Genomic DNA, 17,625 nt, shown 5'->3' with positions numbered 1-17,625 from the left:
TTTTAAGCTGAGGGTGAGTACATATTCATGAAGGGGTTTAGGCAATGGGAAATACAGCACGGAGTTGGGGCAAATGTCATCTTAAGGTAACTAGGTCCAGGTCAAAGTCACAAGGAACGGTAGTGCTGACCTCTGCTTCTATCAGTTCTCTGGCTCCAGTTGGACTGATATCTGAGTGCTCAAAGGGGTGTAGATCTTGCAAAGTTAACTCTAGAATGTGGGTCGGGTCACCTGGCCTGATAGTGGCTGTTCTCACATTCTTTCCTGAGATGTCTGGGGGCCTCAAATGACTTTTTAAGAAAGCTATGTCTGTTGGTCTTTTTCTGGGGACCCCTAACTCTTTGTGTTTACAGTTGGAGATAAGCTCTTCTGTAAAGGGTCATTTGTGTGTGGGTGGCTTTGGGTGGAAAGGCAGTAGTGAGTGGGTAAAAAGTGGCTTTGAATACCCTGTAACTAATGAGATCTGTTAGAGCTCCTTGGTACTCCTTTTGAGTACGTTAGCAACTCAGTAAGCAAGATTTACACCAATTTTACTTGCTTAGGAGTTTCTGGAACTCAGGAAATGAAGAAGCATCAGAACCAGAGTTTTTAGGATTTGGGGGCCAGGGATATCTTCGGTATGATCCAGCACGGGCAGTTAAGGTTGTGAATTTAAAGAACCTGTGAATGCTACTTACCTTCAGTTAGGCAGAATGATATTCCAGATTGGCTGTAATCCAGTCAGTCTGGTAGTCTCTGAGGAACATAATAAATTATTAAACAGTAGGACTTTGTCATGAAATGGTTAAGACTTACAAAGAAAGTTACCCAAATTTGCTGAAAATTTAGATAATGGAGAAGTATATTACAAAAGTAAATTGGAAATGGAATATTAGAAGGATGTCAGCTCTTCTCAAATGTATTTACAGTTTAATGCCATTCCAGTCAATCCCAATAGATTACTTTGTTAGTTTGACAAAATAAAATTAACCCTGAAAAATAAACAGATATACTACAGTTGAAGTGAATGAAGGGTAGACACCAGAAACAAATTTTCTCTTATGGGAATCAGAGTCTCTCTTATGGGAGTTTGGGGTTGGGATAGTCTTTTGGGGCTCTAATTTTGACCTGAGGAAACACAAACTGAATCTTGCACTTGGAGAAGCAGAAAAAAGATATTTTGTAGAAAGAAGAAAAAAAATATGAAGAGAAAAACAGGACAGGTAGAGAAAGAATACTATCAGTTTTCAGCTTCTAGTTTTGTGCTGAGGTAGTAATATTCTTGCTTTGTGGTTCTGTGATTCATCCTAAATACTTAGCTTAATAAATAAAGGAAAATTTTTTCTATTGCAAGTTAATTTACTGGAGGAGTGTCTTGCGTGCTAGGGATGTAGAGAAAAAATAAAGCGAACAAGGTTCCTGCCTCAAAGGAGCTTTCATTCTACCACGAGGAAGTGGACGACAAATAAGCAAATACATGCTGGGTGGCGGCGTTAAGTGATGTTATAGGATAAGGCGCGTACATATGTGCTGTCAGTAAGGATCCCTCTGAGGGGGTAACGTTTGAACAAAAATCCAAGAGCAAGCAATGAAAATACCAAGAATAAGAACATTTCAGACCCAGGAAAGAGCAAATATAAAGACACTGAGGCTGGGGCCCCTGGGTGGCTCAGTTGGTTAAGTGTCCGACGTTGGCTCAGGTCATGGTCTCATGGTTCATGAGTTGGAGCCCCACATCAGGCTCTTTCCTTACAGTGCAGAACCTGCTTTGGATACTCTGTCTCCCTCTCTCTCTGCCCTCCACCCCCCTACCTCAAAAACAAACTTAAAAAACAAAAAGCCAAAAACACTGAGGCCAGATCCTAGTTAGTGTGTTCAAAGGACGTCAAGAAGTCTTCAGAGTGGCTGGAGCAGAGTGAGGGGATGGTGTGATTGATAAGGTCAGAGAGATGTGTGTGAGAGGTTGTGTAGAGCTTTGTAGGGTAAGGTAGAGAGTTAGGTTTTCCTCAGAATGGGAATGGAAAACCATTGTAAGACTTAAAGCAGAAGAGAGACTTGTGGTTTTTTTTTTTTTTAAGTTTATTTTGATTTTTTAAAAAGTTTGTTTTGAGAGAGAATGGGGGAGGGGCAGAGAGAGGAGGATCCCAGGCAGGCTCTGCACTCTCAGAGCCTGATGTGGGGCTTGAACTCACAAACCATGAGATTATAACCTGAGCCGAAGTTGGATGCTTAACCTGCTGAGCCACCCAGGCACCCCGGGAGACTTGTGTTTTAAAGGATCACTTGGGGGGTACCTGGGTGGCTCAGTCAGTTAAGCGTCTGACTTCGGCTCAGGTCATGATCTCATGGTTCGTGAGTTCGAGCCTCTCATCTGGCTCTGTGCTGACAGCTCGGAGCCTGGAGCCTGCTTTGGATTCTGTGTCTCCTATCTCTGCCCCTCCCCCACTTGTGCTCTGTCTCTCAAAAATAAATAAATGTAAAAAAAAAAAAAAAAAAGGATCACTTGGTTGCCATATTTAGAATAGACTGGGAAGGGGCGCCTGGGTGGCGCAGTCGGTTAAGCGTCCGACTTCAGCCAGGTCACGATCTCGCGCTCCGGGAGTTCGAGCCCCGCGTCGGGCTCTGGGCTGATGGCTCAGAGCCTGGGGCCTGTTTCCGATTCTGTGTCTCCCTCTCTCTCTGCCCCTCCCCCGTTCATGCTCTGTCTCTCTCTGTCCCAAAAATAAATAAACGTTGAAAAAAAAATTTTTTTAAAAAAAGAATAGACTGGGAAGTGGTCATCCACAGTAGAAAGGAGACCAAGTTAGATGGTGGTGGCTTAGACTGAGGTAGTCAAAGTGGAGGTAATCAGAGTTGGTCAGATCCTAAATATTCTTTTCTGAAAGAAGAACTGGCATGCTTTGCTGATGGATTACATATAGGGTGTGAAAGAAACAGAAGTTAAGGATGGCTCCCAGGTTTTTGGCTGAAACAGTTGGAAGGACTGAACTTTCATTTACGGAGACAGGGAAGACCTGGGGGTAGAGTGGGGTTCAGCTTTGAAGTATGAACTTTGAGGTGCTGATTAGACATGTATGTGGGGATAACTATTGGTGCCCTCTGACGTATTGTAAAGTACTTCTTACTGATCTGTATTCTAGTACTAATGATCTGTAATTTAGTCTTTTTATTTTTATAATTACCTTTTTTTTTTTTAAGTTATTTATTTTGGGAGAGAGTGTGCATGCTCTAGCAGGGGAGGGGCAGAGAGAAAGGGGGAGAGAGAGAATCCCAAGAGGCTCTGTGCTAACAGTTCTATCCCAGGAACCCCTGAGATCATGACCTGAGCTGAAATCAAGAGTCTGAGCTTAACCAACTGAGCCACCCAGGCACCCCTGAAAGTAGATTAATATGTAAATGGACAACTAAATCAGTCTCTGTCACTGTTTTTGTTTTGTTTTGACAGTTGCTTTCACTTCTTAATTTCTGAGGTAAACAAGTTAAAGGATGAGTGAACTGGAACAGTTGAGGCAGGAAGCTGAACAACTTCGGAATCAGATCCAGGTAAGAACAAAGTTTCTCGTTTTGAAATTTTAACACTTTTATTCAGTACCAGCAATGAATAAAATTTGTTCATTATTTCATCAGTCTACATATATTAAATCTATAAGGCTTGAAATGGTCAATTTGTTTTTATCCTACCTCTGAAGTATTCTATAAAAATTATTCCTGAAAAATATCTCTGTGGACCTATGGCCTCTGTGTCCCTAAGAAGTTAATATTATATATGGAATTCCTGCTGAAAGGCAAACATCATTCTCTTCTTAGTTACATACCTGGAATTGTAGTTTAATTTTTGATGCAATACGATGAGGCAGGTATTATCACATTGCAATTGTAATACACTAGAAAAATAGGAAACTCTAAAACATTACAGAAAAACATTAAAAATTATTAGTGGCATAATAAAGACGTGTCTGTCATCTTTCACTCTTGGAAATCAACTCAAAACAGCAAAGATCTTAATAAAGTTCCATCTTAAAACAAAATTAAAAGACACTTAGGATTTCACACCAAGAGTCAAACGGAGTGATGCATCAGGGTGTGAGAAGCCTCCAGAGAAAGGGTTTCTGCAAAGTGGGGAGCACTCCTCAGCAACAACACCAGTAATCCTCTTGGGAACAGTGGAAACAGATGTTTCCTGGACAGAGGAGTATCAAGGAGCAGAGATAAACGATGGCGTGTCTATATTCCTTCTTGTTTAGGAAGCCTCTTAGTGAGCAGGGTGGAGGAAAGAGACTGAGCTGTAGCCTGGCGCTGCCTACTTTTTGCAGGGAAAGCAAAGGCTGAAACAGATACAAATGAAGAACTTCAGCGCGAAGTGAGGAGAATCCCTAATAACTTGGAACACTGCTGACTGCTCCCCTCCACCCTGCTGCCCCTGCTCTGAACCTTTTGCGATGGCTGTTTCAGAAGAATTCTTCTGGTTTGAAAGTGAAGAGTAAGAAGAAAGGAACAGGCACAGGATCTATAGAAGGATATTAACAAGAGAAGAGAGGAAAGGAGCAGGAAAAACAGGGGTGGCTGAAGAACATGCGCAAAGAAAACATTGTTTCTGATTGGATTGAAATTATAACCAAATGTTACTGCCAGGAATTCAAGGAAGTGAATTTGGATGTGAATAAGAACTCTGAGTTTGATAGTGTAGATGTTTGAATAAAGCTGTCCAAACAAAGAAGGGATGTATTTTGCCTGTGATGATGAACGAAGGCTTCATAGAATAATCTGTAAATTAGATGATGTGGCCAACACCAGAATGAATTCTCAGTGATCTCTACGTGGTATCACTTGCTCCACATGCTGAACAGGACTGACTCCTTGGCTAAGCACATAGTCACATGATCAACTATGTCATTTAAAAAATTCTATTCTCTGTATATGAACTTGGCTTTTTTTTTTTTAAATTTTTATTAAATGTAAGGAAGATCATATGGTATTTGTTTTTTGTCTGACTTGTTTCACTTAGCATAATGCCGACAGGGTCTACTCATGTTGTTGGAAATGGCAAGATCGATCTCTCTCTCTCTCTCTCTCTCTCTCTTAAGTAAGCTTCAGTCCCAGTGCAGAGCCCAACACAGGGCTTGAACTCCTGACCCTGAGACCAAGAGTCGGATGCTTCACTGATTGAGCGCCCCAGGCGCCCAAGATTTTTTTTTTTATGGCTGAATACTATTCCTGTGCATATGTACATACATTTTCTTTATTTACTCTTTTATTGATGGACACTTAGGTTGTTTCCATGTCCTAGCTATGTAAATAGTGCTGCAATGAACATGGGTGTGCATATATCTTTTTGAGTTAGTATTTTTGTTCTGATAAATACCAGAAGTTGAATTGCTGGATCATATGGTAATTTTATTTTTAATTTTGTTGAGGAACCTCCCTATTGTTTTCCATAGTGGCTGCACCAATTCACATTCCCATCAGCTGTGCACAAGGGTTCCCTTTTCTCCATATCCTTGCCAACGCTTGTTATTTCTTGTCTTTTTGATACTTGCCATTCTAACAGGTGTGAAGTAATATTTCATGGGGGTTTTGATTTGCATTTCCATGATGATTAGTTATGTTGAGCACCTTTTTGTGTGTCTTTTGGCCATCTTGTATGTCTTCTCTGGAAAAATGTCTATCCAGGTCAGCTGCCCCCGTTTTTTTTTTTTTTTTTTTTTTTTTTTTTAAGATCATTCATTGTCAAGTTGGCTAACATCCGTGTATAGTATACAGTGTGCTCTTGGCTTCCAGGAGTAGATTCCCATGATTCATCGCTTACATACAATACCCAGTGCTCGTCCCAACAAGTGCCCTCCTCAATGTCCATAACCCATTTTCCCCTCTTCTCTGTTCATCCCCCATTACCTTCAGTTTGTTCTCTGTGTTTAAGAGTCTCTTATAGTTTGCCTCCCTCGCTGTTTGAAGCTATTTTTTCCCCTTCCCATTCCCCATGGTCTTCTGTTAAGTTTCTCAAATTCCACATATGAGTGAAAACATATAATATTTGTATTTCTCTTATTTTACTTAGCATAATACCCTCCAGTTCCATCCACGTTGTAGTGAATCTCTGCCCATTTTTTGATGAGATTGTGTTTTTCTGGTGTTGAGTTATATCAATTGTTTATATAGTTTAGACATTAACTCCTTATGGGACAGATCATTTGCAAATATCTTTTCTTATTTAGTAGGTTGCCTTACTGTTTTGTTGATGGTTTCTTTTACTGTGCAAAAGCTTTTTATTTTAATGTAGTTACAATAGTTTATTTTGCTTTTGTTTCCCTTGCCTGAGGAGACCTATTCAAAAATATGTTGCTAAGGTTTTTTGTTGTTTGAGAGAGAGAGAGAGAGAGAGCGCGAGCACGAGGCGGGGAGGGGAAGAGACAGGGAGACACAGAATCTGAAGCAGGCCCCAGGCTCTGAGCTGTCAGCACACAGCCAAACATGGGGCTCAGACTCCCCACAAGACCATCACCTGAGCCAAAGTTGAGTGCTTAACCAACTGAACCACCCAGGCACCCCTGGTTATTCTTTTGTTTTGTTTTGTTTTTTAAGGTGTTTTATGTTTTATGGTTTCAGGTCTCACGTTTAGGTCTTTACTCCATTTTGAGTTTATTTTTGTTTGTGGTGTAAAGTGGTCCAGTTTCATTCTTTTGCATGTAAATGTCCAGTTTTCCTAACTCCATTTATTTAAGGACTGTCACCCCCCCCCCCCATTGCATCCTTTGTCATAGACTAATTGGCCGTATAAACATACATTTATATCAGGGCTCTGTCCTGTTCTGTTGATCTGTGTGTCTATTGTTGTGTCAGTACCATACTGTTTTGATTACTGTGGCTTAGTAGTATGGTTTGAAATCTGGAATTGTGATACCTCCAGCTTTGTTCTTTCTCAGATTGGCTATTCAGCTTTGGCTATTCAGGGTCTTTTGTGGTTCCATATGGATTTTAGGATAATTTGTTGTGGTTCTGTGAAAAATGCTATTAGTGTTTGCCTGGGGATTGCATTGAATCTGTAGATCGCTTTGGGTAGTATGGACATTTTAACAGATTCTTTCAATCCATGGGCATGGTATATTTTTCCATTTTTTTAAATTGGATTGTTTTGCTTTTGAGTTGTCCAAGTTCTTTGTTTTGGATCTTAACCCCTTATCAGATACAGGATTTACAAATATTCTCTCCCTTCCAGTAGGTTGCTTTTTCATTTTATTGATGGTTTCCTTTGCTGTGCAGAAGCTTTTTGGTTTGATATAGACCCACTTGTTTATTTTTGCTTTTGTTGTCATTGCTTTGGGTGTCCAATCCAAAAAATCATCACCAAGACAGATGTCAAGGAGTTTACCACCTATGTTTCCTTCTAGGGCTTTTATGGTTTCAGGTATTCAAGGGTTTAATCCGTCTTGAATTTATTTTTGTGTATGGTGTAAGATAGTGGTACAGTTTCATTCTTCTGCTTGGGGCTCTCCAGTTTTTCCAACACTATTGAAGAGACCATCTTTCCCCTGTTGTCATAAATTGACCACATATGCATGGGTATATTCCTGGTTTCTCTGTTCTATTGATCCATATGTTCATTTTTATGCCAATACAATACTGTTTGGTTACTGTGGCTTTGTAATGTAATTTGAAATCAGAGAGCATGATGCCTCCAGTTTTGTTCTTTTGTCTCAAATTTTCTTTGAAACCACAAAAGACCCTAAATAGCCATACAGATTTTAGGATTATTTGTATTTTTGTGGAAAATGTATTTTGTGGAATTTTGATAGGGATTGCATTGCATCTATAGCTTGTTTTCAGTAGTATGGGCATTTTAACAATATTCCTTCAATCCACTAGAATAGAATGGCTTTCCATTGATTTGTGTCTTTAGTTTCTTTCATTTTTTTCTATTTTCAATACACAGGTCTTTCACCTCCTTGGTTAAATTTATCCCTAGGTATTTTATTCCTTTTGATGCAGTTGTAACTGGGATTGTTCCCTTGATATCTTTCTGACAGTTAATTATATGTGTATAGGAACACAATAGATTCTTGTATGTTTTGTATGTGTTGCAGCTTTACTGAATTTATTTCTAATGGTTTATTAGTGAAGTCTTTAGGGTTTCCTATATATAATATATCATCTGCAGATAGTGACAGCTTTATTTCTTCCTTTCCAATTTGGATGCCTTTATTTCCTTTTTCTTGCCTAATTGCTCCGGCAAGGATTTCCAGTAACATTAAAGTGGGAAGTGTGGGCATCCTTGTCTTGTTCCTGATGTCAGAGGAAAAGCTTTCAGCTTTTCATTGTTGAGTATGATGTTATCAGCTTGTCCTTTATGACCTTTATTATGTTGAGGTACATTTCCTTTATACCCACCTTTGTTGAGGGTTTTTAGCATAAATGGATACTGCATTTTGTCAAATGCCTTTTCTTCATCTACTGAGATGATCATACAGTTTTTATCTTTCATTTTGTTAATGTACTATGTCACATTGATTTGTGGATGTTGAGCCATCCTTGCATCCCTGATATAAGTCCGACTTGATTATGGTGTGTGATTGCTTTAATGTATTGTTGAATTTGGTTTGCTAATATTTTATTGAGGTTTTACATCTGTGTTCATCAGAGATAGTGACCTGTAATTTTCTTGTGGTGTCCTTGTCTGGAATGATCGGCCAGGCACACGGTCACATGTTGATCTCACTTAATCCTCATGGCAACCCTGTGAGGTAGATGGTGTTGCTTTGTTTTACAGCTGAGGAAAATGATCCTCAGTGAGATTAAATAATTTGCCAAGGTAACACAACTGCTCGTCCAGATTTTTTGAAGTCCAGATTCAGGATTCAGTTCAGGTATATTTTGGTGCCAGAGCCTGTGCCCCAACACCACTGCTGCACTGCCTCCCAGCTCTGCAGTCTGTACCAACATCCTGCTCTACATCCTGTGTTGTAGCCATATATTTCTGGTGGCCAGTTTCTGAACGTGCATTGCTCTTTCCCAGTTTATCGCCCTTTTACAAGTTGTTTCCTTTGCCTAGAATTATGCTATCTTTGCTCCAGTTTTGCTCCTATGACTCCAGTTCATTGAGTCCCCATCATCTGAAAAGACTCACCAGAGTCCTCCAGTTGGATTTATTCTCCCATTTATTGGAAGGCCTCATGGTGTGGTTGAAAGTGCATGGGCTTCACATTTTAATTATTCTGTGGCCTTGAGCAAGTTTAACTTCTTTGATGCTTGGTAGCTTTGCTGTAAAGCAAAGGTTGGTGGAGACGATTAAATGGAATGACATGGAAAGAACTTACTAATAAGTGGGAAGGCCTTACTCCTGTAGCACTTTGGACTTGTGTTATAGGGCTGATCACAGCTGGCCTTGTTTTATATAGCTCCTTGTGCACATTTGCCTCTGCTATTTGTACTTGGTTGGAGAATTCTGTGCCTTAATCCCCTTCATATCTCACCAGCCTCCCAAACACAATTGCATGGGTGCAGGTGCTCACTGAATCATCTCCTGTGATTTCAAGTAACCACATGTATGTAAGGTGACAAAATCATGACGTGTTATATTTAAAGACCTTCCCTCTTGTTTTCCCCCTCACTTCTAGAAATATTAGCTAACAGTATACTTAAGTATGGTATAAACACATGACACAATACAAATGTATGCAATTTTATGCAATATGATTTATTTTAAATTAAAAACCGATTAAAAAACAGAAAAACAGATTTTTCCTTTGTTACTTGGAGTGGGAAATATATCGCTTTTCTCTTGTACAAAGATGTCTTGTATTACGGTAGACAATATGAATTTCAGCCTTTATTTGGAATAATTTTATATTCAGTTTTATAATGGATAAGTGTTCATAAGAGTAAGTTCTCTGAATGTGAATAGTCTTCGCGTGATTGGCAAGTAACTGTTATTTGTAGTGTGCTTATATTCCAACATTTTGATTTTTACTGATTTGCACTATTTAGTAATTTTCATGTGCAGTTTAATTGTGCTGTTAATATTACAAGCCCTGTAGGAGGGCCAGGATTTTTGTTTTGTCTGCTGCTGTAACTGTGGTGCCCAGAATAGTACCTGACACAGTGTTCAATGGATTTTTTTTTTTTTACTGAATGACTGAATTAAGAAAGACGACCTAAGCAAGGATTTTCATAAAGCTTAAAATCAGAGAACCCTGTTTTTAGAATATAGTCTTGGACTCTACCATTTTTGGAACATGGCTCAGGCCATCACTATCCTTTCTGGAAATTCTTTTCATTGTCGGAAAATGGACTAAATTATTCCTTGCCAAATGAAGTTTCTCAGCCCACAATTTGACTACGAATGAGAGAATCAAATCATGTGTTTGTGTAACTGCTTAAGAACATCCTTACATAGAGATATTCTAAGTGTTATAAATAGGTTGAAAGGGCAGCTAAAAGGATCCTGTGTTCCATCTGGTCTTTGCTGCAAGCAGAGGCAGGCATTTTCCCCTTGGCTGACTGGAACGAGTTGTCCATTTGGGGCATTTATTCAGCAAATACCATGTGCTGCCTCTTTGCACAGGAGTCGACTAAGCTCAGTAGGGAAAAGCAGTTGAAAGAGGATACTACCCTAATTTTTGAGAGGAAAAAACAGTTTCAAGTCTAGTAGGAAGAATTGTGCTTCTGATTTTCCCATGTATATGAATCCTCTAAATTTGTTGGGAAACTCCTTTGAAAACATTTTGTTGCTTAGTAAATGTTATTTTGTCATATTGATTCCTGTTTCACCATCTTCTTTTTGATAATTTCCTTCAGCTTTAAGGTCATTTTGAAATGCTATCATATAATGCTTAAGCATAAACATCTGCTTACATAGAAGGGCCTTGCTATTAATATAAAAATATAGATGTGACTCAGTATCAGCTGTCCTTATTAACATAAATTATTTTCTTGATGTATCCTATCTTCATATTGGAGCTAAATTATTTTATTCCTAATTGCAAGTATGCTGTATATAGATACTAAGCATTTTAAAGATGTGTTGTAGACATTAAAAAATACTTCTGAAATGACCTGGGTTATGCTATAAATATCCTTCCCATCACCTCAACTTCTAAATGCCAGAACAAACCAAAAGGGAACCCTGAACCTTTTTGCTGAAGCTTAGTAATAAATATAACTCAGGATACTATGGGCTTATTAAACCAACCTAGTTCATTTTTACTCATGGGGATACAATTTAAAATCTTTTAATCATAAACCAAAAGTATATTTGCGCAATGGAATAGAATTGAGAGTCCTTAAATGAACCCATTTGTCTAGGGCCGATTGATTTTCAACGAGGATAACAAGGCCATTTGAGAGAGAAAAGAATAGTCTTTCCAACAGATGGTGCTGGAACAACTGGGTATCCACATGCAGAAGAATGAATTTGGACTCCTACCTCAAACCATTTACAAAAATTAACTGAAAATGGTACCTAAATATAAACGCTAAAAGTATAAAATTCTTAGAACTAAGCATAGCTGTTAATCTTTGTGACCTTGGATTAGGCAATAGTTTAAATTTTAATGTTTTTGTTATTTATTTTGAGACAGAAAGCGAGCGTGCATGAGTGGAGGAGGGCCAGAGAGGGAGACACAGAATCTGAAGCAGGCTCCAGGCTTTGAGCTGTCAGCACAGAGCCTGATGCAGGGCTTGAACTCACAAACCGTGAGGTCATGACCTGAGCCAAAGTCAGACGTTTAACCAACTGAGCCACCCAGGTGCCCCTGGCAGCAGTTGAATATGACACTGAAAGCCTAAGCAACGGAAGAAATCGATAAATCAGACTTCATCAAAATGAAAAACTTGTATGTAAGGACAGTAATGAAGAAAATGAAAAGACAGTCTACAGAATGTGAGAATAATTTATAGTATAGAATACTATATTCTGTAGAATAGTTGCAAATCCTATATCTGATAAAGGTCTAGTACCCAGAATGTATATAAAGAACTCCTACAACTCAACAATAACATAATTGTAAAATGGGCAAAGGGGGGACGCCTGGGTGGCTCAGTCGGTTAAACGTCTGACTTCGGCTCAGGTCATGATCTCGCGGTTTGTGGGTTTGAGCCCCGTGTCGGGCTCTGTGCTGACAGCTCGGAGCCTGGAGCCTGCTTCATATTCTGTGTCTCCCTCTCTCTCTGCCCCTCCCCTGCTCATGCTCTGACTCTTTCAATAATAAATAAACGTTAAAAAAATTTAAAAAAAAATGGGCAAAGGATTTGAATAGACATTTCTCCAAAGATCTACAAATGGCCAATGAACATATGTGCAGATGCTCACCATTACTAATCATTAGGGAAATGCAAATAAAAACTATAGTAAGATACTACTACTTCACAACCATGAAAATGTCTATAATAATAAAGAGAACAGTATTGGTGAGGATGTGAAGAAATTGGAAAGCTCCTAATACATTCCTGGTTGGAATGTAAAATGGTACAGCTGCTGTGATAAAAACAATTTGACATTTGATTAAAAAATTAGAGTTAGCGTATCACCTGCCATTCCTAGGTATATACCCAGAAGAATTGAAAACGTGTACACACAACTTGTATGTGAATGTCCACAGCATCGTTATTCATTAAAAACCAAAAAATGGAAACGTAAATGTCCATCAGTTAATGGATAAACAGTGGGATAAGTCCATACAGTGGAATATTACTCAGCCATAAAAAGAAATGAAGTACTGATGCACCACAATATGGAGGTACCCTGAAAACCTACATTAAGTGAAAGAAGCCAGACAAAAGGTCATATTCTAGGATTCCATTTATACGAAATGTCCAGAATAGGCAGTCCATAGAGATAGAAAGTAAACTAGTGATTATCAAGGGATGAGAGAATTGGGAAGCACAGGGTTTTTTTTGTTTGTTTTAATGATAAATGTTCTGGAATTGATGGTGGCAGTTGCACAACATTGTGAATGTACTGACCGCTGAATTTTAAGTAAAGATCATGTGGTACAGTAAAAGGTATATTTGTAAGTCTACATTTTCAATGAAAAATAGCATTTTAAATCCTATTCAGAGATTTCTATGTTTAAATGTATTATAATCATCTTTCAGGATGCCAGGAAAGCATGTAATGATGCAACACTTATTCAGGTAAAGTTATTTTTTTTCTTCATTTTAGTAATTCACATGAAATAGCTTAACACTGATACAAATGACATGTAGATGGTATTTGTGAGTATTTAATTGAAAAAAATGAGATCTCTATTTAAAAACACTTTGTAATTTGTCAGATGCTGTATATATGCTATTTAAAGCATACTTGTTAAAATAGAAGACTGTGGAAAAATAAATAGTATAAAAACATGTAGATTCATATGTATTTTTTAGGTTAGCTTCTGACTCGTTTTGATATGCCCTGATTAACTTTTTTTTTTTTTTTTTTGACATAAACTCTTAGGAAGGTTTCATTAGCTTAACTAATACTGATAATTTTTATTAAGGAAATGTATGCTAAAGCTTGCTTTCCTATAGACAGTTAAAATTATACATGTTTCATTTGATCATTTGATTTTTATTTGTTGCTGTTTTTTTTACTAAAGTTGGGAGGTATGTCTCTTCTTTTTAACAGTTGATAGTCTGTAGTAGATATTCTCACTGGAAGGTGTGTCAGTAGGATAATTTCAAATCATACTTTTTCTTCAATTTACTCATCCTATATCTATAATGACTCTGGAATTATTTAAACTACCTTCAGTTGCTATCAGTTTGTTTTATGTCTTATGCCTATTGTTTCTACCTTATTTTCTGAGCTACATCTAAGGTAGAGAATAACATTCTTGGTGCTTTCTAAAGATCACATCAAATATGGATTCCGTGGGTCGAATACAGATGCGAACGAGACGTACGCTGAGGGGTCACCTAGCTAAAATCTATGCGATGCATTGGGGATACGATTCAAGGTTTGTACCTGGCATCATCCAACTATTGGAATTATTTTCATTAAGATTCCTCATTTGCATTTTCTTTGTTTTAAAACAAGCAATATTATGAGGTGTTTATAGAAAATGCTTCAAATATGAACATTTGGCTTTTACTAAAAATCATTCATTGACACTTTAAATGTTTTGAAGCCTTTAATATGGAAAATAAGTTTACCTCTGAAAAATCTCCTTTATCAGATGATCCATGTAAAATGGTTAGGATTTCTTTTCTTTGCAGTGTATTATTATTACTGTTTTTCTTAATGTGCCAAAGGCAGCTTCACTGTATATTGATCTTAATTTCAGTTAATAGGCAATATTTGAATATTATTGCTATGTACAAGTTACTGTATATTGCTATAATTACTACCTAAAAATCACAAAAGATGGAATTACATAATACAAGTACACTCATACATCTTCTGTTTCCCTAACCCCAGTATGCAAGTGCATGTGTATGTGTGCACACATACATGGCTGCTGTCTGGTTTGCATTGGATGGTTGGTCATAGGCTTACAGAATAACTACAGTTGCAGATCAGCCTGCTGTCATAGTGGTTGACTTGTTTCTTTGATTTGATCAATCTCATTGGGAAAAGTCCCAACTAAAAAATTATTTTCTTAAGTTTACTTATTTTGAGAGAGCGTGCGTGAGCAGAGGAGGGGCAGAGAGAGAGAGGGAGAGAGCGAATCCCAAGCAGGCTCCATGCTGTTAGTGCGAGCCTGATGCAGAGGTGGATCTCACAAACCATGGGATCATGACCTGAGCTGAAATCAAGAGTTAGGCGCTTAGCTAACTGAGCCACCCAGGTGCCCCAAGAAATTATTTTTTAATAGAAGCTGCACATTTATGCTTTCCCAGGAGAAACTAAAAAGGTTGTGCCTACTTCAGGTGTCTTCCTGTTTCTTGGCATATCTCAGTGTAAATGGGATACTTGGGTACAGTATTATATTTATTATTTTTTTTTTAATGTTTTTATTTTTGAGACAGAGACAGAGCATGAGCAGGGGAGGGGCAGAGAGAGGGAGACACAGAATCCGAAGCAGGCTCCAGGATCTGAGCTGCCAGCACAGAGCCCGATGTGGGGCTCGAACCCACGGACTGTGAGATCATGACCCAAGCTGAAGTCAGACACCCAACTGACTGAGCCACCCAGGCGCCCCTGGGTACAGTATTATAGAAATGTGCCTCCTATGGGGTGACTGGATGACTCAGTTGGTTAAACAATCGCCTCTCAATTCCAGCCCAGGTCGTGATCTCAGAGTTGTGAGATCCAGCCGCACATCAGGCTCTGGGCTCTGTGCTGAGTGTGGAGCCTGCTTAAGATTCTGTGTCTCTGTCACTCTGTGTCTCTGTCACTCTGTCACTCTCTATAAAAAAAAAGTGCCTCCTAGGAGGGGGAAAAATAAATAATGGACAGGTGGCAGGCATAAAGTTAGGCCAAATGTTTTACTGTTTTTCTTAAAGAAGTTTAAGGTAAAAAAAAAAAGTCTGCCCATTGCTGCAGTGAACTTTTCACTCAAAATATAATCACTTGAAATAATTACTTGAATAAATTACTTTCCTCAGAATTTCTCAAGACTATTACTCTTCATAGAAGAACATCAAGGAACCTGTCTTTATCAGTTCATCACTTAATAGTTCTCACCACGATGCTCATGATGCCAATTGATTTTTTTTTTTTTTTAAGTTTATTTAGAGAGAGAGAAAAATGAGAACGAATCCCAAGCAGGTTCCCTGCTGTCAGTGCAGAGCCTGATGCAGGGCTCAATGTCACAAACCATGAGATCATGACCAGAGCTGAAATCAAGAGTTGGACGCTTAACCTTCTGAGCCACCCAGGTGCTCCAGATGCCAATTGATTTTTACAGAATCTATTTCTGGTTCTGTCTTGCATCCTAAAGTTAGATCTTCCCTTTCATAAAGAATTTGCTGCAGTTGCTACATAAAATCCTGCTAATGTTATATACCTGTGGGGAAGGAGGGATCTGGGTGGGTTGGTGACAGGGATAGGAAGGTGACTTTTTGTCACTGGATTTTTTTTTTTTTTTTTGTATCTTTTAAATTTTATACCATAGTGAAAAATTTCCAAAGGAAAACAAGAAGTTCAATAACTAATAGTTACTTAGAGTTCTTATTTAGCCAGCAAACAAGCCTTCTGCAGTTGAAGCCCAGTCTGCTTTTCTCACCTGTTATACCCATTTCTCACACACTCTCTGCAACTGGAAAATTCAGTTCTTGAAACACTGTATTTTTCTACCTTTTGTCATTGAACATAGCCTCCTCACAGAATATAGACTTTTCTCTGCCTTTAGCTCTCAGAATTCCATTTTTCATCGTGCATTCTTTTTAGCAAGACTACTTGATTAACTCAACCAGCACTTATTTGGCCCTCTTCTGTTTTTCTGTGGCATTGATTATATACCACCCCTCTGACAATTTTCACTTAATTTATTGTGAACATGTGTAAGTATCTTCTTCTCTGCTAGATGCTAGAGACCTCAAGGGCGGGTGGCATATCCTGCACCACACCTGTAATTCTGCGTTGCATTCACAGGCTCTGAGTTGAGATTTTTGTATGAAGTGAAATATGGTTGTTAGGCTTATATCTACTCAGTTGTCTTTAAAGTCTGTAAATAATCAGTAAGCTAATATCTTCAGAATCTTGAATAGGAACTAGAATGTTGCAATAAAAAAGTTGAATCATTAAAAAAAAAGTTTAATCGTAATCAGAGACATTTTTAAAATGTTTAAATTTTACTCAATTGTATTTATTGAAAACTTTGGCATGCAGAATAAATTTGACAGGATATTTTCTGGTATCAAGTTTTTAACTAGAAAAATTGTATTTTTCTTTTCTGAAGTGTTCTACATTAATGCAGTGCATGACTAAACTATTTTTTTCTTCCAAGTGTCAAATTATTTTTGTGTTTGTTCCTATAGGTTACTCGTCAGTGCTTCTCAAGATGGAAAATTAATTATTTGGGATAGCTATACAACAAATAAGGTAGGATTTCTTAAGAGAGTGATTAAATAACCTTTTATTTGGCTTGGTGTCCAACAGTTTTTCCCTTTATTTGTTACTTCAGACTTTAATTTCCTTCAAAGATAAATTTATTTTCTCTATTTTAATCTAGTTCCTCTCTTTGGGCTTAGTGTTTGTTTTTAATATTAAGCCCTTTTAGGTTCCCAAGGACAACCGCAGGAATATTGTTCAGTGTGTTTTACTTGAGTCTCATATTTTGTATTTGAATATTAGAAAAGAATGTGCATCAGTTTTAAATATAAGTGATTTTTTTTATTTTATTTCTTAAGTTTTATTTATTTCAGTAATTTCTACACCCAATTTGGGGCTCGAATTCATGACCTCGAGATCAAAAGTTGGATGCTCTTAAAAAATAAATAAGTAGGGGCGCCTGGGTGGCTCAGTCAGTTGGGAGTCCTACTTCGGCTCAGGTCACGATCTCACGGTCCACGAGTTCGAGCCCCGCGTCGGGCTCTGGGCTGATGGCTCGGAGCCTGGAGCCTGCTTCCGATTCTGTGTCTCCCTCTCTCTCTGCCCCTCCCCCGTTCACGCTGTGTCTCTCTCTGTCTCAAAAATAAATAAACGTTAAAAAAAAATTAAAAAAAAAAGTAAATAATAGTTATATGCTCTTCTGACTTAGCCAGCCAGGTGCCCCTGTAAATGAT

At 38.2% G+C, this 17,625-nt stretch overlaps 1 protein-coding gene across 3 annotated transcripts in view; it reads left to right on the top strand.

The window, feature by feature from the left end:
• Positions 1-17,625, top strand: part of GNB4 (G protein subunit beta 4) — a 58,229-nt gene that overhangs the window by 22,903 nt on the left and 17,701 nt on the right. Inside the window, exons 2-5 of one of the 3 annotated variants that reach the window (XM_047100267.1) lie at positions 3,425-3,522; positions 13,066-13,104; positions 13,807-13,913; positions 16,879-16,942. In XM_047100267.1, the coding sequence (XP_046956223.1) occupies positions 3,466-3,522; positions 13,066-13,104; positions 13,807-13,913; positions 16,879-16,942 (267 nt within the window). In that variant the 5' untranslated portion in view covers positions 3,425-3,465. Of the gene's footprint in view, positions 1-3,287; positions 3,523-13,065; positions 13,105-13,806; positions 13,914-16,878; positions 16,943-17,625 lie in introns of those variants that run through there. The other 2 variants (XM_047100268.1, XM_047100269.1) reach the window with 2 other exon arrangements.

The sequence above is a fragment of the Lynx rufus genome, unplaced genomic scaffold, assembly GCF_022079265.1.
Source record: "Lynx rufus isolate CCGP_SWC_20201006 ecotype Redwood Valley unplaced genomic scaffold, mLynRuf1.p SCAF_5, whole genome shotgun sequence".
Taxonomy (NCBI): Eukaryota; Metazoa; Chordata; class Mammalia; order Carnivora; family Felidae; genus Lynx; species Lynx rufus.
Note: the sequence above shows the minus strand (reverse complement) of the source record. Positions and strands in the feature narration are given on the sequence as shown.